Here is a 20,972-nt window from a genome sequence, read left to right as displayed (position 1 = left end):
TTACTGTCAGACAAGGACGATCGCCTTGTTCACAACTCAAGGCAAGGCCGGTAAAGCCTGTCACAGACGGTGCGCTCCGAGGGATAACTCTAACCTTTGACGACCCAAGAATGAAAGCAGAATGAAAGAAGTTAATTTTTCCAGAAACACGAATTCACACATCCCCGTCAAGAGCATTATTGTGGTTCCCTTGAGCAAAAAGAAATAAAAAAACAACTAACCCTAACCCTACCCCAGACGTTCCTGCCAGCAGAGCAAAGAGCATTTCCCCAATGGGTAGGGTGGGGGATTCAATGAGGTATGGCATTATAAATGATTTGCTTAGATGCTGGTACCCTTCCTCTTCTGTTCTGCCTCGTCTCTCCTCATAGCAGCCTTCATCTGTGCGAGCTGCGCGGGAACAGCGGTGCGCACCGTACGGCACTCCCGCTCTGGCTGTCATTTATTTTGGATCCACCCAACCAGCCATCACCGGCACCACTACCTGTCTTTCTGTCGAGAATCATCCAGACATAGAGAACATTGTGTCGAGGAGGATCCGGTCGGTGCGTGTCAGCAAAAAGAGAGAGAGAGAGTGGGGAGAGAGAGAGGGAGAGAGAGTAAGAGGGAGAGAGAGAGAGATCCTCCTTGGCACACACCCGTCAGTGTGGCAGTGTGATTTTGACTGACCGGCTGGCTGAGTGACGGGGGATTCTGGAGGAAACACACAGGGAAAGGACGACTCACATTATCCTGTTTTCTTTTTTCCCCCTTCGTTGCTGCCTATAGCTGGTGTTACGGCAGATGGTTTTCTAGCCGCGCAGCCAGTATCACCTCAGCATCGGATTTTACTTCAGCCTGTTTCTCCTCTCCTTGATTGGCTGTACCGGGGCTGATCCCAGCCAACCTGGGCCGGGCAGTGGGGCTGTTCAGCGAGCCTTATAGCTGAAGTTGGCACCCGAGATGAGCGTCTTGAGACTCGGGAGCGGGGTTCTCTCCTCGCCAGGGACAGGGTCTGGGTCGTGGCGATGCTGCTGGTGGTGGGTTGTGGTAGTCGGGTTGGCAGTGGGTGCAGGAGATCCATGGATGTCAGCGGAGGCTTGTCCATTGTTTTGCTCCTGCAGCAGTACCAGGATCTCCTGCGTGGACCCAGAGCGGGGTATCAATGCTTTCCCCGTCCTGCAGACCGAGGCGGAGATGGAGAACATCACCGACATGTGAGTGTCTCTCATAAGCATCAGATTTACTGAGTGGAGATTTCGGATTCCTATTAAAGGGTCCCCAAATCCTCATATTTATACCAAGTGGTTGTATTTTCTAACACACATCAAATAAAGGAATGTCATCCTTTGCCACTGGAGCTGACTAACGCGGTCCACCAAGAAAACACCAGCCCCAGTCGATATTTAGTCTACTTTTTGCACTTAATCTTAATCTCACGCGCATATTTAGGACGAGTCCACAAATTTACCAATCGTGGGTGTAAATTTAAGTCCTTCTCATGCGTTCGGCATGGGTTCGGCTCAGACACGCATCCTGTTTAACCTACATTGCATAACAGACCTATTCCCACCGTGGGGCATGTTAGTCTTTACACCAACGTGAAAAGAGCCCATTTAAAAGGAAAGGCAGCAGAAAGCGGAGACTGGTAGGCTTTATACACACAGTAAAACAAAGCCTCGTCTACGTGTGGTCGCGTGCATGTGCCTACGCGCGCGTGCGTGTTTGTGGACGGAGACACGCACACCAGACACCACTGTCCAAATATTAGCACAGACACTTCCCAAGATGGCTTATATGAGTGTATTTAAATGAACCACAGAAGCGCAGGAAATCGATTTTTCAAGTGGGGGGAAACGACATTTTCATAGTTGATGGTCAACATTCAACATTTTGCTTGTTTTTGAAGACTGGACCCTCTCTCTTTGCTGCTGGCTGACAACTCTACATGGCAAAAAATTAAATCTCATCATTTTTAAATGAGGCCTACTGTCTCCCTCCAAATGCTTTTCTGCAGTTTCATAAAATGTCATTTGATCTTGAAATAAATTTACACACGTGTAAGCATTTGTAATCGGAGAGCAATTAAAGAAGAGATTAAAAAATATTTAATTTCCACAATGGCCTGTATCTTTCTTGGCAGGCAAGATAAACGGCCTTGTTGATAGTGACTTGTCACTGATGAACTTGGAGAAGCCTTGGATGCTGTTTAAATGAGCCAGCAGTGTGGAGAAAAGCTTTCACTGAGTGCTTGGCTAAAGTAAACAGACAAATTACTGGTGACTGCAAACGACCTTGCCAAAAACCGGAGAGATAGGTTATCGTGTCCCCTGTCTGTGTTGATTGGTTAAACATGCTCATTTTTATGGCATCGGTAGTGAAAAGCACGGCTTGGCAGGTCTCTCTCAGTGTGTAAAAACTCAAATACAGTTCTTTGTTTTGATGTTTCATTGTTGTCCTGAAATCCAGAGTCAAACAAATTATAATTAGTTCCCATTTTTTAAGTAAATATCTTACAGTTGACCTTGTACACAAGTTTGTTTTTTTTCTTGTTTGCCCCCCCCCTAAAAAAAAATAACCTTTAAGAAAACATAAAACTAAACAGAAAATATCTGCTTCACAATACTGATATATTGCCCAGAGGCAATATCTAAATGTTAGTTGCAGACTAACGGCATGTAACTCCGAGTTTAACGCCTGGCTGCAGTGAGGAACTGAACATGGGATGTATGTGTTAGTGTTGTTAGTATTTGGCGATGGCTTTATTACATCTTACTTGAACTGTCAAACCGTCTGCTTTGATTTGCAAATATTTATCTGCTGACACTGAAGGTGTTATCGTGATCAGTGATTATGATGCATTACAAATAAGATTGTTATTCTAGAAACCTTAGCATTGAATCTTAGCTGTGTGTGATTATTACCAGGCAGTTTCACTCTTTAGTTAACAAAAAGGAATTTTGTGAGACAGCATTTTGTAGATGCTGCGTGGCAAAGAAAGAGTTTACTTTATCAGTGTGCAAACCACTGAAAGGAGTTGGCGTTCTCGGTAAGCTTGTTTTAATTACTGAAAAGGCACATTTAAAGTTATCATTCTTTCTTTCCACAAGATTTTTTTTTTTTGAGATTTTTTTTTGTTTGTTTATGTGACACTGAACGCAGAGATTTCCTTAACAGACTTGAAGTGGGCATGTAGGCATTGTGTGTGCTGTGATACAAAGGCAGGACAACTTATAAAATGAAGGGTTTGGTTTGGTCTCAACCGTCACTGATCATTTTTTTTTTTGACTTGCATTGACTAAATGTAATTATTTTTGTGTAAATTGTGCAAAATACACCGTATCATGTTGTAGTTGAAATGATTAGAAACAAAAAATAATCCTAGACTGAGGGCTGTTTGCCACTAAAGCCATGTAATGATCTTGGAAATCAATGAATCTAATTAGAGATGCTTTATTTCCCTATCGAATGCTGTACAACTAACACACGAAAAGCATCATTTAATGACCTTGTGATTAAGCAAAAACAAAACAGTGAGCTCTGCTACTCAATGTTCCTTCTGCAGGTTCTCACATGTCTGATTCCAAAGTTGTAACAGTTAAAATGCATTTGCAGAGCCTTATTTGCCCGCATTTCTCTCCAGTTAGCACTTAAACGAGTCAAGTGTCTTGCTCAGGCGAAGCAGAGGAAACGATGAGACAGATCTACCAGCACGCACACGTGTCCCATTCATCAGCGGTGGCCCTTCAGGAGTTAATTTTCTAAATTTTGACCTCTAATTATACGTGCTCATGATGTTCCTTTGTCTCGTTGAAATGCTTCTTTCCATGCTTCCCTCCGTTAACAAATGAGCCTTCTGACACACACTTGTATCTGCTGACAGTTACATCGCCAACCAGAGCAGCTTCTCCTCCATCAACGACAAAGACCTGCACTACTACAAGAATCTCAGGAACCTGTAAGTCTTTCATGGCTCATGTTGCCAAGACAAACACATTGTAGCGGGGTGCACATTCAGCACTGAGTCAACAGACAAATGTATTTAAAAAAGAGAGTTTTGAGTGTCATGCGTTTTTATATTCTGTGGCCGTTCAAATGTTCCTTTCAAATGTTCGGTCTTAAGGTCTTTATATAGGCAGCAAAGCAGAAAGAAGAACAATTTCATGACATTTTACATATCTTACATATGCTTATTTGGATTGTTATAGTCCACCATAGGAGAAATATTGATTTACCTCACCTTTACTGATAATACCCCTTCTTTGCTTAAAGCAATGCACTGTCCACATCTGTTGCTCTAAAATCCTGCTGTGTTTATGGCGGTGTCCCTGGGTGTTTTGTACTTACTGTGTTTTGCTTTGCATCTGCATTATTTTTTAATCTAAAACACGATTGTGTGCCGAGCAGCACTCTTTTGCCACATAATAATGTGTTAAATAGACGCTACCTAATTGTCCAGCCAATTTCCCATTTGGTAGACAGATTACTACAAAGCAAGTTACTCACTGCAAGTGTGTATGCTTTTAATTGTGGTTCAAGCCAATGGGAACAAAACTCTAAATGCCGCAAAGATGACTGTTTGAGCCACAATTAAGGACAAATGCCTCACATGTCTGAGAAAAACACTATTACAATCTGTGCAGTTTACTTCATAGGAAAAGGTCTTCAGACCAATATAATGATAACATGTCACTGTTTTAACATTTTTATGGTAATCATTTGTTAAGGGTCTTGTTTTTTTAAATGGTGAAATGAAAATTCTTGCACAGACTCAGTCAGTCACAGAACATCTGTAAAACCAACTTTCCATATCAGATAATGACATCTCCCACAGCCTTACGTCAAATGAAGAAGGGCTCACACTCTCTGCACCTGGTTTTAACGGTGCTGAGTAACGTACAGGATTCAGGAATATTAAAGACACCTGACTATTAAAACAGTCTTTTACATGTGAAGAGGTTTTTTATTGAAACATCTGTTGTATTTAAAAAGATAAAAGGCTGAATTGTGAATATACCTGAATGGCAGCACTAAAGAAGGGTCTTTAATTGAGACAATTAACATAGACAGTCCTCGTTTAATGAGGTGAAAACTTTATTTCACGTGATTAATTTATTTCAACAAAACATGATAGATTGATGTTTGGAACAAACCAAAATTTATTTTTATTTTAATATTTTCCGCTGACTTGCGAGTCTTAAGAACAAGAATGAGCTGGATGATATATTTAATGTCCAGAGGATGTATAATATCCTATATATTCAGATCGATCCAGTTTCTGGTGACATCATTTGCTTAAATGTCAACCACATGAATTGATTATCGGTTTCTTTCACTGTGAAAACAACCTTTCACATAACCACTCACCATACACCCATACTCATATGTTGTTGCTGTTAAATTTTAACTTTGGCTTGTGATACTGAAACATGTCACAAATTTTTCTAAAAAAGACAAGACAAATGCATTATTAATGTTAATGTATAATACTTATAAATGAATCCATTAATGCTGTATCGTTTAGTGCTTAAAATAACAGAATTCCTGGTTTACTATGGGGTCAAAAAGTCATTTTACTGGCGTGTATCCTTCTCTGTCGTCACTTAGTAGAAACTGCCAGCTACCAAAGTCTCTCCAGAAGAATGGAGCCGATGAGGACCCTGAAATGTTGTTGCTGTTTTTGGTATTGCTGTTTTTGTTGATAATTGTACTGTTCATGATGAGGATGACAGTGGTGCCTTTATGTTTGTTTCTGTGTCAGCACGGTGACCAACAGCAGGCTAACATATGTGACGAAGCTGGCTTTTCAAAACAACCTCAAATTACAGTATCTGTAAGTAAAAATGCATACTGCATCTATGCTTTGCTTTCTACTGGAATGACAGCCATCATATTGATTTGTTTATTTGTTTGACTCAGGACAAAACTGTTTTTATGTTCATTTACTGTGGTATTTGTTGTTAAAATCATGAGATAAAGATGATTTATTTGTAGCATTACTGATAGATAATTAACCAGACTGAAAAAAAGACAAACACTGTGATGGCTGAGAATAGAAATGAATCCCGTTCAGGTTCAGATTTGGGGTCTTGTTAATGTAAAGGCTAATAGTCACATCAGTCTTATGTTTTTGCTGTGACTTTGTAATCTCATTCCCTGCTGTTCAACTTAATTTCCAGGAATCTGAAAGATAACAACCTGTCATCACTGTCCTGGAGGATATTCAGACACCTCAACATCTCTTATCTGTGAGTTCAGAGCAGCCTTCTTTATCAGTCTGTCCATCTGCGTGTCTGTCTGTCTGTCTGTTCCTGGCTCTCTGGTTTACCTCCCAGTTATCATCACAGCATCTTCAGTGTCCCCTATAGATTTCTGATGTGATGTTTTGAAGCTCAGAGTTGGTTTACTGCTGTCTGTAGCTTATTTTATTTTTTTCAATTTAGGCAAAGGGGTCGAAGATTAACCGAACTGGGTTGAAAAGCAACAATAAACCTTCAGTGCTTAGTGAAAGATATCGAGACACTGAATTCAGGTGGAAAATTTATACAATTTGTATTTCCACAGAGAGAATGTGGTTATTTTTTTAACATGTATCACTACTGTTCAGCAGGTATTTTTCATTCCAAGCTGACCTTGGAAAAAAAAATCTGTTCACTTTCTTGCAGAGAGGTAGATGAGAAGATTGAAATGACTCTCATATCTGTCCATTTATACTAGAATTTGGTTAGCTTAGCTTAGCATAAAGAAAGAAAAAAAGCGACCCTGATTCTCTCCAAATGCATCAAAACTACCCTACAGCACCAGTTGGTTAAATCTGCACAATAAAACTATTGTAAATATGACAAGTTGTTGTTTTACGGGGAGTTATGTGCTAGACTGTTTCTTGGCCAGTAGTAGTGCCTTTCTGGAGTCTCTGCTGGGTACCTCACAGTAGCAACGAATGAAGTATGAAGTTGAGAACATAACAGCATGACAACTTGTTTTCGCATGGTGACTCCTGTGTGGATTACAGAAATTAAGTGTAACAAGTTAAATAGTTAAGCTTTAAAGGTGGTAGGCACCAAATGGGCAAGATGTTTCTCCCTGATTCTAGTTTATGCTAAACTAATCTAAGCAGCTCTTTGCAGTAGCTTCATATTTCAATCGGGAGAGGCATGTGACTAAAGTAAAGATAATTGTTTATTGCAAAAATAATGGTGTAATTAGGTCTTGTTAGAAAGTCTTTCACCCTTAGACTCAACAGGGAGATTTTGTGATCGAGGGGCAACTGCCCTGTGCAGCAGTGAGATAAATCCCCTCCGATGAGTCCAGACACTGGTGGTGGCTGATGAAATGATGAAGCTGGAGGATCTGCAAAGACTTGGCAGTGATGGGCATGTGAAAGGGAATGCATAACAGTAGCATGAATAAAGGAAGAGAGATAATCATATTAAAAATGGTGGCAGTAACAATGTAGGTGTGTTGCTGTGCTACTGGATAGATGGCCAGTTGATATCGCAGTGGGCAGCAGGAAATTATGTGTGAACATTAGTGAGAAGAGTGAAAAACAGGATGGTATGAGAGATAAACTACATGCCCATGTGTGCAAAAGAATGGCTTGAACTTATGCTAGAGTTTTATTTAACATAGAGACATGAGAGCTGTGTTAACCTGAATTCTTTATCCCTCAAATTACCCACAAATTAGTGTATTTCCCAAATAGTTGGACTATTGCAACTTTTGACACTGCTGTGTTTACTGTCTTCTTCTACTACTCACTGTTCTTAACGGTTCCTGACTGTGTGTATGTGTGTGTGTGTGTGTGTGTGTAGGATCCTGTCAGGGAACCCTCTACACTGCTCCTGTGAGAACATGTGGATAAAACTGTTCTTAGGAGAAGATGCAGACAATCAGGAGCTGCTCTGCATTGAGGATGGAGGAGGACGCAAGCCGCTGTCCAGACTGACACTACCTAACTGTGGTGAGGACACACACATACACACACACATGCAGACACACACACACACACACACACACACACACAGTAAGGAGCTGGGGACCACATTTGCATGCTGTAGCAGAGTAAAGTGTTGAAGCACCTGGAGGGAAACAGTAATCATAATGGTTTCCTTAATTAAGATTTTTCCAAATCTTTGTTGTCACTGTGTGTGTTCTCATGCGTTTTGCATGTGTCTGACACATCTGTTTTTATGTAAATGCATTGTTTGTGTGTGTGTGTGTGTGTGTGTGTGTGTGTGTATGTATGTTTGCATAAATGCTATATTCAAATGTTGGATATACGCTGTGTGAAATTAGTTATTACAATAATAAGTCCCAAGTGTTTTCCCACGTGTTCTCAGGGGAGGCTCAGGGGGTGAACAACCGGAGAGTGAGGTTTATTGTTAAAATCCTTTGAGTATAACTATACAAAGAATACAATCCATGCATTAACTACAACCACTGCAGTAATCAGCAATATCCACTCGTATGTGAACTTTCACAGGCTACAACGAAGATGCTGCACACACTGTATTTCACTTTTTTGGCCTGTATATTATAGTTTCCTCAGCCACTGTGCAGTGCGAAAATCTACAGTTACTTACATGCAAGCAAACAAACAAATGACCAAATGAATGTGTGCATGCACACTTGGAGCCCTGCTTTTATAGCAGGCTTAAAAATGTGATTTGGTTTTCGCAGCGTGCCACTGAAAAGCCTGTGACACTAAACAAGCTGACGCTCTCCCTCTGCTGTAGGAATTTTTCTCCAGTGATGCAAAGATTAGCTGCCAGATGGAGCAGAGTGAAATGTGTGACACACAGAGCGGTGTTTGTGTGTGCCCTGTGAGACTCTATGTCATATTATAGATCGGTTAACGGCATGTGAGACATTTGCTTGAAGATGCAGAAAGGTCACTGTACGGGACATTGTAGAAGCAGAAGGATAGTATGCTGAGAACGACTCAAGGCATAGATGACATCAGTGAGTCCCAAAGATGCTGAGTGGAGAAAATGAAATGCGTGCATCACAGTAAAACGTGTGTGTTATAAAGACCATATGCACTTCGTCCCATTGCACCAGTGACCTGCTGTCATGCTGCAGATTTCATTTCCTTTTTCTCTGAATCAGCAATTTTTGGTCATCAAGGAAGGAATTATTTCTGGACTTATGGATAGCTGTGCTAAAACTGAATTACAGCAAAACAGCAGTAATCCTTTTTTATTGTATATGAGCAGTAAAATAAATTTTCCACAGACTTATAAATATTTATATATATGTATGTATAAAACCAATGAGATAATTTTTGTATAAATAGTGTGTAAAAAACAGTATTTAACATTCCCATAAGGAATAATTTGTGAAACCTGTTTATCAGTGCACATAATTATTTACAACATAAGTGTAATGTCAAAGTAACCAGCAAACTTGCTGTCCCTCTTAGACGGACTGCCACAGACCATAAACCTTCTATATACTTGCTGATCAAGCTTGTCATGTGTAAATGTCAGCAGTTGTGGTTAATTGATGCTTTATTCCTCATGATTCTCTTCATTTTGGACTCTTCTTTTCATGAACAGGGTCAGAATACAGTTTGATCTGTCTGAGCCTGACCTGCTCTGATTCTTTGAGAACAAATCTGCCCAAATTCAGTCTGGGTAAACAAATGATTATTCCGGCCTTTGGGGTAATAAACCCAGTCAGATCTAGTTTGTTGCTGTAAAGTGACAACATGTCTGATTTAAATTTATAGAACGCACAATAATAGCAGTCAAAAAAGCTTAATAGGTCTCAATTGAAATGTAATCAAATTTCCCCTTAATAGGCCAGGATCTTAAAGTATTTTGCCTTCTCTGTTGTTGAAAGAACAACTGATCTGGTCAAAAATAGCTCAGGGCAGTCGGGCAAACAGGACGAAACAATAAGTTAGCTTGCAGGAAGCTAACATTGTCATTGATAACTCCTATTGATCCGTCCCTTCTGCCTCCCTTCCATTAGCAGAGGTTATTTTTGGCATTAGCGCAGTTACAGCAGGGCCCCTAGAGAGGTGGGCAGGGGACCCCCTGGCAGAGTTGACATATGAGGAGGAGGACATGTTGGGGCAGGGGTGCCAAATAATGCCCCAGGGCTAACAGAGATACACCAAAAGACCTCTCATTCTGGCCAAACCGCCGGCCTTGTGCTCTCTCTGTCGTTTTTTTGCGCTGTATTTTGCCTCCTCCTTTCTCAGGCTGTCTTTTCTCCTTGTCATTACTTGTTTTCCATCTGTCTGTCTGCTTGCATGCATGTTCTTCTGTCTGTCTGAACATTTCTGAGTGACGTATGAGAAAGGCACAAAACAGAGGAAGTGCCCAACGATGCCCTCGGGCTGACACTGATCTCTCAGGCCACCCGCATATGTCTCTCTCTCTGTCTGTCTGTCTCTTAGTCTCTCTGTGGACTGTTTACTGCTTGAGCTCCATTTGAAAAGGCAGACAGACTGTTCCCACTGTTGACCTATATGGAACTTTTACTAAAAATTACTGCAGTCCCATGCTCATATAAAATGAAAATAAGCTTTGGTTGAAACAGCTGCATGTTTTAAAATATTTCCTTCAGTTATTTGTTTATAGATGATTTGAAAGCTAAAAAACAGTATAAAACCTGTAAACTCTTGACTTTTTTAAATTCCCTTTTCCTTCTTTAAGTTGTGAGATTACTTTTGTAGTTATGCTTGTCAATATGAAGATAAAACCCACTATACCTTAAGCTTCTGTGGCTAAAATCTGCTAAATAATCCAAATGCACAATATTAGCAATTGAAACCAGCTGTCTCGAGAATAGAGAAAGCTTTTCTTTCTTGTGCTGTGGAAATGACAGCAGATGGATTACCAGACTTGTACTGGTCACATAACTGTGCACCATCACTGTGCACTCTGCGCAGTATATTCACACATTGGCTTATGTGTGAAGACACTTCACAGAGTAACTATAAATGCACATATCTGTCTGCGTGTCTAACTTTCTGCGTGTCTCCTTTCTTTTGTGTGCTGTGCTCTCACAGTTGCATGTGTGAAATGCAGATGCAGCACGTAGGCACAGACGGAGACTTTAAATGGCAATACAGATGAAGCAAAAAGGCCACATGGCTCCTGTGTCAGTAAATGCTGTTCACGTGTGTGATTTTCCTATATTCAGACAGAAAGATTGCAAAAACTGAAGAACAAGACACAAACACTATAAAAGTAAACTTAAAGTCAACACAGAGACACAAAGAAAATCTGTTCCCATCTTGCTGTGCCAGCCCACCTTTATATGGCACTGCTGCGTTTCTTTTTAGGCTTTGCTGCTGGCATTTTAGCAGTGAGGTTTTACAAGAGGGTTTAAATGGGACAAAAGCTTCAAACACAGAAGAGCATAGCTGTTCAAGACTATTCATTACATCATCTTCATGAGAAAGGATGAAGAATTTGAAATGGGGGACAAAGGCTGGCGAATAAAGATAGAATACTGTGCAGTTTTGTTGTTTTTTAAAGTCTTTGGTTGTTCTATTGGTGTATAACAGTACCAGATGCCACATTCAACGATGGCATATAGTCAGTCTAATGAGAACTCGGAAGATACACTAATTCATAGTAGAAAGCATCAGGATTGAGGTGTCCTGTCAAAAGTTTTACAGAATTGCCTTTTGCAGTGGTGTTACATGGGAAAAACACTTTGTGTGCCAGAGAAATTATTCATTACAATATTGCAAATGGCCACAAGGCAAAAGTGGAGGCAAGCTTGAGTGGCACTGTTGTATAAAGGCATAAATAATACTTTCATGAGTCCTTCATATGACAAGAATGATGCATAACTGAACTGGCTCAGTGTTAATAGGACTTACGTTCATGACAATGTTGCACCTAATGATTTATTTCCAATGTAAATGCAGGAGGTAGTGTGTACTTTATGTAGAGAGGCGGAGAGTCAGGGTGGGGCGGTGGAGACAGTGGATGTGCAAGTTTGCCTGTCGTGCAGCCAATTTCTAACCCTAACCTTAACTTATTTGCCATAGATACAAGAACCATAACCACATGCCAACATTTGGAAACAAGAAACATTATAACTGAAAGTAATCTGAGTATTTGCTATACTGTCCTATACTGGCAGGCTGATCAGATAAATAACTAATTACATACAGGAGATTAAATTCAAACTAAGGGAAAACATAAATGTGTTCAAATGTTAGGTTAAATAAACACCCCACAGAAATCACTTTACACAATAGCACAAGGCAGGTATTTAAGGTCAAATTATCTTATATTCAAAACAGACCCACTTACAACTTGTCAGTAATTTTAGGCATAAAACTGATAATCTATAACATGTTCTTCCAAGCTCAGCTCAGTCAGTGCTGCCTCCCATTCTGTGCTCCTATTTGTCTGCATTCTTTGAGCAGAAACTATATTGTGAATCTTTCTTATAACACATTTACAGTCCTCACTGTGTTTGAACAAGAAAAAATATAACAGTAAACTTGGGGACGGATCAGATTTTGTGTTGTGTCGCTTTCTAGCACATTTTGTTCGCTCTTTGTATTTTGAGTCTTTCTCTTTCTCTTGCCTGCTTCTGCCACTCACCAGAAATCACCACATCTCTGTGGTGGAAAGGCTGGGGGCCGACATAAAAAAATGTGAACACTTCTCTAAACACCGCTGTGGACGTGCCAATTGTGGCCTTTAACAAGAGCTGACAACAGTGACACCTCCAACAATGACGGTGAATGGTGCTGTGGGGTATTGTGCAGAGATTTCAATCCACAGAGTAGTGGATGTTTTTTTTTTTTTTGTTTTTTTTAATATGAGCTGTGAGCAGCTATTCAGCTCCACATCACCGGGACACATCCCCGATGCTGTGCTCGTAATTCACAGCACATTCATAGAACATGATGAATGTAGGCAATCTGGATTCAAGGAGTCAAAGGGTGTCAAGGGCTGCTAATGTAATGTATTCTTTACACAATCATTCTTCTTGGTTAGGTTTCAATACAAAATGCAAATTAGCAGCAGAGTCCCACAAGGTAAAATAATGGTTAAAAAATATTATCAACAGGAAAATGAAACGTAAGATTTGGCATGGGATCATGGGATCCAGTTTTAGGATATAATTTCTGTGCACAACTCATTATTTATCTGAGGTAAAACAAGGACACACAGAGACTTGAAGCTCATGAATAATCTTTATTTCAGTGTGTCATTTGGAGACACTTCTATGGCTCTTGAAAACCACTAGGAGGCCGAGAGGCTAACTCTGTCTCAGTGAATGAATGAATGAAAATATGAGCCCATGCTGTTTTTATTTTTTTATGATTTATAAGTTGCTTCCCCATTCAACCTTCTCCACCTCGAAGCATGGAAGGACACGGAAGCCGAAAAAAGCCTAGATTGACCTGTCATTAAAAATCTACAGTGACATTATAATCCATGTTGTTACTGTAAGTGAGTGTAGTGACAAAAAGGAAAAACTCGACTAAATCTGTTGAGAATCTTTGATAAATGCTTCCATTCTGGCCACGGAGAGTAACTTAATGGTTTAATGAGTATGAAAGTGATGTGATCATTTGCCAGGGCTCCTTCTCTGTCAACCCAACTGAACATCTGTTGGAGATTTTGGACCAGCGTGGTTGACAGACACAACATCATCAAACCACCAAATGAGAGAAAAAAAAAAAATCTTGCCTCTGGTGGAATTGTGACACCTATTAACACATTTTATACTGGATTTTACTTCTATGTTTCTCCTGGCAATGAAAGAGCACATAAAGTGCACTATTATGGCTTAAATACAGACAATAAACGTGACCTCAGAAATCATGGTTGGAGAAAACAATCAAGTCAAGATCCAAGGTTTTCCCAGAGCATTCAACCATTATACAGTCGTGGATCTACTGGTGATTTATGCTTTGACATGTAAACTCAGTATCTGTTATCATTTAATCCATAGCGCTTGTAGAACTTAATACGCATGCTGGCTCAGAATTAGCAACAAAAGTTCCATCCCGACTCACTTGTAGTGTGACAAAACTTTTCCATCGCGACAAATTCTGCCCGTCGGTGAAGACTGTGTCGTCACAGCCGAACGCTAAGTGTTACTTTTTTCTCAAAAAACTAAATGAAAATACATTCGACAAAATGTATCACTCAATGTCTGGCGTCTTTTCACTTGTTATAGATGTTTTGCGTTAAGATACTACCGTGTTGCTGGCTTACCCTCACGTGACTGCCAGTATTTTCCATATGTTTACAGCTGGCAGCAGGTGGGCTGTAGCACAGGCCAAATGCTGAAGCACATAATAGTGAAATCTTTCCACGTTGTGACTCATGTGTTGTCACAGACACGAGGCTCGTCTGCCACGCTAATTATGGTAAATTCCTCCTCGATTCTACTTGTTGATTCTGGACACATCTGAGCAGCTAAAGGATTACAGTCATGCAGAATGTCATGTCTCTGAAATAACTGAACATGGAAATAATTTTCCTCATGCTGACGGGTCATGACAGCTGCGCTCACATCAAACACTAAAGAGATCTCCAGAAGTTTTATTCTGATTTCCGGGCTCCGTAGGGGCGTAGCTTTGTGTGTCTGTGTATGTGTCTGTGTCTGTGTGTGTGTGTGAGTGTCTGTAATGTGACCTGCAGATGGCTGTAGTGGGAGTAGAAAGCTGATTTGCTGAGGGCCTGTTAAGATGTGTGGTTCTGATATGGCAGCTGGCCTGCCACCAGTGAAATGACTGGGTTTTGTGCATCGCACTGTGATTGAGTGGGTTGCCGTAGCGATAAGTGGGTTGCCCTGGTGATAAGCATTCTGCCGACGGACAGAAGAGGAGGAAGAGGAGGGCAGGAGGAGTAGGGTCGATAAGAGGAGGAGAGGAGAAGAGAGGAGAAAGTTCAATAAGAAATCTGTCCAGTTTTATCTGCAGTAGCTGTCGACACCCATTTCTTTTCCTCTCTTCTGTCATTTGTCGTTTTCTCTTTTTTTCTTCTCTCCTTTTTGTTCTCATTTGTTCTCATTTTCTTGTCATCTTTTCATCTTGTCCCCTCTTTTCTTTTTCTTCACCGCTCTTCCCTCATCTTTGTCGACTTCCTCACTTATTTTGCTCTCTTCTCACGTTTCTTCTCCTCTCTTCTTCTTCTCATTTGATTCTCCTCTTTGTTTCTTTCTCATCTTTTCTGTGTTTTTGTGGTTTTTTTCATCTTCTTGTCTTCTTTTCTCGTCTTCTTCCCTCGTTTGTGTTCTCATCTTCTCTCCTCTTCCCTTCTCTTCATTCTTCAGCATGGATGTTACTGGACAGGGGACAAGGGTAGCGAGGCTCTGATTGAGTCTGATTGGTCATACACAGGTCACCTCCTGGTCAGCACTGTCCATACATGCACACACACACACACACAGAATCACCAGTGTCTTTGCTTTGACAGAGGCTTCAGACTGTGTCCAATCAATTTAGTACTTGGGCTGCTGAAGACATGCACTAGTAATCAGTGTAACCATCACTGTGTTTGAGCTCTTTCTCTTTGTCTGACTGTTTGATTGGGGTTAGTGTGCTTAAAAGTAAGAGAGAGGAGGAGGGGGGGGGGGGGGGGGGGGGGGGGGGGTTCGAGGTCTTTCTTTGTGTGTCTTTCTTTTCACTCAGTGGTAGTAGGTGTGTGTTTGCCTGCTCTTCCACTCTTGTAGTCGAGGTTGTTACGTGCCCTGTGTTTCAACTGAAAAGACAAGAGTTGGCCATGAATCCTAAGTTTGCTTCATCCCTTTTTTCTCCCCTCCCCCTCCTTTCATCTAAACCTCTACCCCCCCCCCCCCCCCCCACCACACACACACACAAACACACACACACACTCTCCCTGGTTGTATGTAGAGGTTCCCATGGCAACATTGAGCCCATCCAAAGTGACATTAATGGAAGGGGAGAGAGTGGACCTGTCCTGTATGACCTCCGGGGTGCCGTCACCTGAGCCGATATGGGACACGGCATTGGTGTCCAACTATGAGGTTAGATCTCTCTCTCTCTCTCTTTCACACACACACACGCACACACACACACACACACACACACACACACACACACACACACACACACACACACAGCAACACATAATCAGATATGCTTGTGTATTATATGTCATATCAATTGAAGTATTAAGTGTGAAGTATTAATGCTTTTAGAGGTGGAACACATTAAGTCAGTTAGTCTTTATCTTGGCAGAAAAATTAATGTGAAATGTTTGCTGGTTTCATGTGAGGATCTCTAGCTTTTCTTTGCCATATATGATGCTTGGGTTTTAAAGATGAGGCTCTGAAAAGCACAGTAGCCATAAATCCCATCGTTGGTTAATTGATAATGAGCCCTGAATGCTTCACTTATCCTCAAACTCAAGACATTAAAAAAGACTAACTTTGTATTTTGTAATCAAAATTGTAAAATCTCACCCAAGCTGAATTCTTATAAGATATTATGCAGAATTTTGAAACATGCTTTTACATGCTACTGTCATTTTAGTGTAGGGTTGGGTTGCATGTGTGACTGACACAATGTTTTGCTATGTTTCAAACTTTGACAAAAAGATTTATGTTGAATGTAAAAGATTTCACTGGTAGGATAAGCTGAATGAAGTGGTACATAGTGGAACATTATTCTCCTTGAGAGATTATTCGTCATGTTAGTTTCACATAACATCACCATTAAAGATTTCTGGTAAAACATGATAATCCTGCAATCAAAAGCTGTTACTGTTACTTTCTCAGATTCAGGCATCAGGCCAGACCTCGTTGCTGCGGCTTTGGAATGTGACATCGCTGGACCACAACAGCAAGATCAGCTGCAGAGCTGAAAACATTGTTGGAGAGAAGGAGTCATCGCTGCTGCTGGATATACTTTGTACGTTTGCCCTCCCGCAAGCAGCCCAACTCCGTGTAAATTATTGTGTCAAAGTGTTTCTCTGGCTTAAAATGCTCTGAATTGCTCTTTTGCCTTATCTTGCTTTCTGTTTTTTCTTCTATTTCAAAGTGTTGCTTGTTTTACTGAAAACTATCTTTTCTCTCTACAATACTCAGTTCCCCCCAAAATCACTAAACTGAGCGATGCAATCCCAGACCATCACTGGTGCATCCCCTTCAGTGTGTCGGGTAAGAGAGATATCCACATAATGTGCTTTAGTGATGCTTTGCTGTTAGTCTTGACTGATTTGATGAGGACAGAGTGTCAATCACAGCAGCGACTGCATAAACTGATAATCAAGGGATATTATAATCTCTCGTATTGTCTTCATAATGTTTTCCAGGAAACCCAGAGCCGCAGCTACAATGGTTTCTGGATGGTAAGGTGGTGAAGGAGGGGCTCTACATCATGACCATGATCCATGATGTCACAGAGAGAGAGTACCACGGCTGCCTGCAGCTGGACAGCCCCACGCACCTCAACAATGGGCGCTACACACTCTTAGCTACAAACAAATTTGGGTCAGACCAAAAGGAGGTGGACGCTCACTTCATGCACAAGCCCTGGGATGGTGAGGAAGAATACTAGACTGATTATTATTATTATTATTATTGACTGGTATCTTCATTAGCAGCTGTTGATTGATAAGGTGTCACAGACTCGCTGTGAAACATTTCTGTTGAGTCACCAGGTTTGCAGGAATTTGGTTGTGTGCAGGATGACAATGTCAATAACGGTAAAAATCAAACTGAATAGCTTATTAATTTTATTATTTATTATTTATTGTGTTCGTATGTGCAGGAACTGAGAAGGAGCCTTACTATTATGGTGAGTGAAACACGAATGTTTTTCTCATATGTAAGTGTTAAATCTGTCACATCCAGTTAAGAGTCCCAGTGTGTTCGTAGTTACACCCTGTCCCGATCAATGTTTTTTTTCTGTTGAACATCTTGTCATTGTCATCCTTATGTCTCAACACAATTATATTTTAGAAATCTTTCTCTTTCTCTTTTTTCCTCTCAAGTTGAGGGTGCTGAGGGTGCGTTACATACCTACACATCCTTAGGGTTGTTGTTATGTGTTTTTCCACACTGTGGTCCTGATGTTGCTATTTTTTGTTCTTTGTTTGTTTCTAATGTTGTGCATGTCATTGTGTTTTTGCCGTTGTTTGTTGATTTGCTTATTGTGTTTGTTGTAATGTTTTTGAAACAACCTCAGAGAACAGGCATGACTGACAACATTATTTGTGAAGTGCATGTTATTCAGAATTTACAGTTTAAGTAGGGTGATATGTGTGGAACCTGACTTTTCTCTGTTGTCTCTTTCTCCAACACCTCCTCCCTCCTGCAGATCTAACCACAGGTACTGCCATGCCTTTTATTCGTTCACTCCAAACCACAAACATTGTAGTTAAAATAACTGCTAAGACCCCTCTCCTCTGAGATGATTATCACTGGCGAATAACAAGTTAATATCAAATGATGAGGATAACTCTGTTTAGCTGCTTAACTTCTGAGACAAGCAGAGGTTAGATTTATACTTAATTCTTTGTGTTATTTGTTGTTTGTGTTGTCTAAAAGCATGTTTCCGTTTAAACGTTATAAGAAATTCTGATATAGCAACCGTCAGGAATGGCTCCCTCACACTGTTGAAATATTAAACAGAGAAAAAATGTGGTTTTAAATGCTGCTGGGCTTGGAAAAAATGCTGGATTAGCTAACTGTAAATTGTAATCTACAAAGACTGCTATCCTGCCATGTTACCTCAGCTTACCTTAGAGCAGACAGACATTCAGTTTAATCCATTCATTCTACTTTTACTTTTGTGGGTTTTTTAAAAAAATAATAAGCAACCATCCAAGCTCTTATCACAGTACCACGTGCACAACTCGAAAGGCCTTTGGTGCTTAGTTACAAACAGCTATTATTGGACGATTGCTGTTCTGGCGAGGAGTTTCGTGAATGTGCAACAATATTTAACCACCTTGAACTAAATTCACCCACTGAATAAGCTATTCAGTGTTACCCAAATCAGATCACCACCGTGTTATATGCGTATTTACACAAGAAGGACTTTCACTTGGCAACAAATGCTCTTCTTCTCTAATTATTTCTGACTTTCTCCCCGTCATGAACAGAGGGCCCTCCAGTGGAGCCACCTGAAGACAGAGTTGCTGTAAGTTACACATTATTCTTGTCTTGCTTTAGCCTTGTGTTAGGCTACCTGTTCAGAAACAACTGAGCTGCATTTCCTTTTAGTGTTAGAAGTAATTAAATGAACTCAACACAAAGAATTGTAACTTTTCTCTTCAAAACTTGCCTGATGTCTATACCTTCCGGTGAGATGTATATTGTGTTTCTGTGCCTCTGTCTTCATTACTGGATGTTTTTAACTCTGTTTTCCCATTGTGCAGGTGTACGTGGTTGTGGGCATTGCTGCTGTGGCCTTCACCGGTTTCCTCTTAATGTTGGTTATTCTCAAGTTTGGAGGAAACTCCAAATTTGGCATCAAAGGTAAGACTTCTGGCATTTATTTGCATTGACGGCTTCCATCCTGTGAGGGAGGATAAAGAATACAGAATTAAGTTTAAAAAATTAATGGTATTTGTTGTTTGTACATGTCTGGATCAAAGCTTGGTGTTTAAGTGTAATACGGATGGCTTCATGGATACATAAAAAATACATTTGAAAAGAAAAAGCTGAAGTGCCTAAGGTCATTTTTTTAAAAAGTTCAATTTACTCAAAAAAGTTGCTTAAGTGTAACAGAGTGAATTTAAAGAGAATAACGTTTAACTAAACACATAGATTTACTTGTACCTTCATGAAGGTACATGAGCATTATTACTGTTCAGGAGACTAACACGCCATGAAATGGCTGTGTTGACATTCATTCATTTACAAAAAGCGGTGATGGCAGTGAGCAGAGGGTTTGTAGTGTAATTGCTTTATTAGATGTCTCCTACTGTCACTGAGAGTGCTACCTTCTCTACCTTAATGTTGTCGTTACCAGCGTCAGATGTGTCAGATGTGATTTTTAGGAGGTGTACGACAGCTACAGTGCAGCCCATGACAAAACCGTGGAGCCCACACATATTGCTGGTGTAGCCTCTTAATGCAGAAATATAAACCCGGTTTGTGGGAGGCTTAGTTATACACACCCTGCACATTACAGTGAACATTTGACATTTTCCTTGCAGTGTTTATTTCCGCTCAAAAAATGTGGAGCTGAAAATGACACGTCTACATGTATGATACAGTTCCACATATTAATAGACCTAAAATTTTGTTCATGATTACACGTCATCAAGATCTCATTAAATTATATCATCATGTATCCATTAATCCATCCAGTTCAGGTGGAAAAGCTGCTGCTTGAAAGAGGACTGCTGGTTAATAACATGCATGTCGACTAAACTGAACACTTGAAGTCTTGTTGATGTAAACCTAGTGTTTTTAGACCAACAATCCACTTCTGAAAGGGCAACTAATCTATATCCTCTTGTAGTATTTGTTGTACTGATGTACTAGAACTGATCTGTGTCTGTTTTGCTCATTTAACTTGGCTCATGTTTTCTCAATCTGTGTGAACTAACGATAACAACACTTTCATCTGTCCTTCCTTTTCTACATACACATAATGATGGTTAGGCTGTTTTTCAAATATTGATATGCTCATTGTGTAGCTAAAGTAAGGCAGACAGACATTCCGCTTTTATTTCCTTGGGCTCATTTTTTTTCACTGTAAAAGTGATTCAGGTTGAGCACATATAGCTGTGTGAAAACCCCAAAGTACATACGTTTGGTGTTTTCTGCGCTTTCCATTCAGCTGACTTTAGTTATCACAATGCATTAGTAATGCATTCATGACCAGTAACCAAAAAATTCAACATTCTCAAGAAGTAATTTTGTGCTGTTTAAAGGTACAGTGGTTTTAGGAATAAATAACCCTTTGGCGCCGCTGGAACCGTATTTGCTGTAGCAGTGACGGCCCACATTTGATGAAACCAAAAATGTAATGCAAATGTAGAGACCTAATTGATGTGTGTCAGCAAGTGTGCGCGCCT

General features: G+C 40.4%; 1 protein-coding gene across 1 annotated transcript in view; it reads left to right on the top strand.

Moving 5' to 3' along the window:
• The first annotated feature begins 513 nt into the window (after positions 1-513).
• Positions 514-20,972, top strand: part of ntrk2a (neurotrophic tyrosine kinase, receptor, type 2a) — a 70,989-nt gene continuing 50,530 nt past the window's right edge. The window contains exons 1-13 of the mRNA XM_046387596.1: positions 514-1,196; positions 3,863-3,937; positions 5,741-5,812; positions 6,159-6,227; positions 7,791-7,939; positions 15,830-15,963; positions 16,717-16,849; positions 17,026-17,097; positions 17,253-17,480; positions 17,711-17,737; positions 18,260-18,271; positions 19,047-19,084; positions 19,323-19,422. Coding sequence (XP_046243552.1) covers positions 943-1,196; positions 3,863-3,937; positions 5,741-5,812; positions 6,159-6,227; positions 7,791-7,939; positions 15,830-15,963; positions 16,717-16,849; positions 17,026-17,097; positions 17,253-17,480; positions 17,711-17,737; positions 18,260-18,271; positions 19,047-19,084; positions 19,323-19,422 — 1,363 coding nt within the window. The 5' untranslated portion in view covers positions 514-942. The remainder of the gene's footprint in view (positions 1,197-3,862; positions 3,938-5,740; positions 5,813-6,158; positions 6,228-7,790; positions 7,940-15,829; positions 15,964-16,716; positions 16,850-17,025; positions 17,098-17,252; positions 17,481-17,710; positions 17,738-18,259; positions 18,272-19,046; positions 19,085-19,322; positions 19,423-20,972) is intronic.

This window comes from Scatophagus argus, chromosome 4 (genome assembly GCF_020382885.2).
Source record: "Scatophagus argus isolate fScaArg1 chromosome 4, fScaArg1.pri, whole genome shotgun sequence".
In the NCBI taxonomy this organism is placed as follows: domain Eukaryota; kingdom Metazoa; phylum Chordata; class Actinopteri; family Scatophagidae; genus Scatophagus; species Scatophagus argus.
Note: the sequence above shows the minus strand (reverse complement) of the source record. Positions and strands in the feature narration are given on the sequence as shown.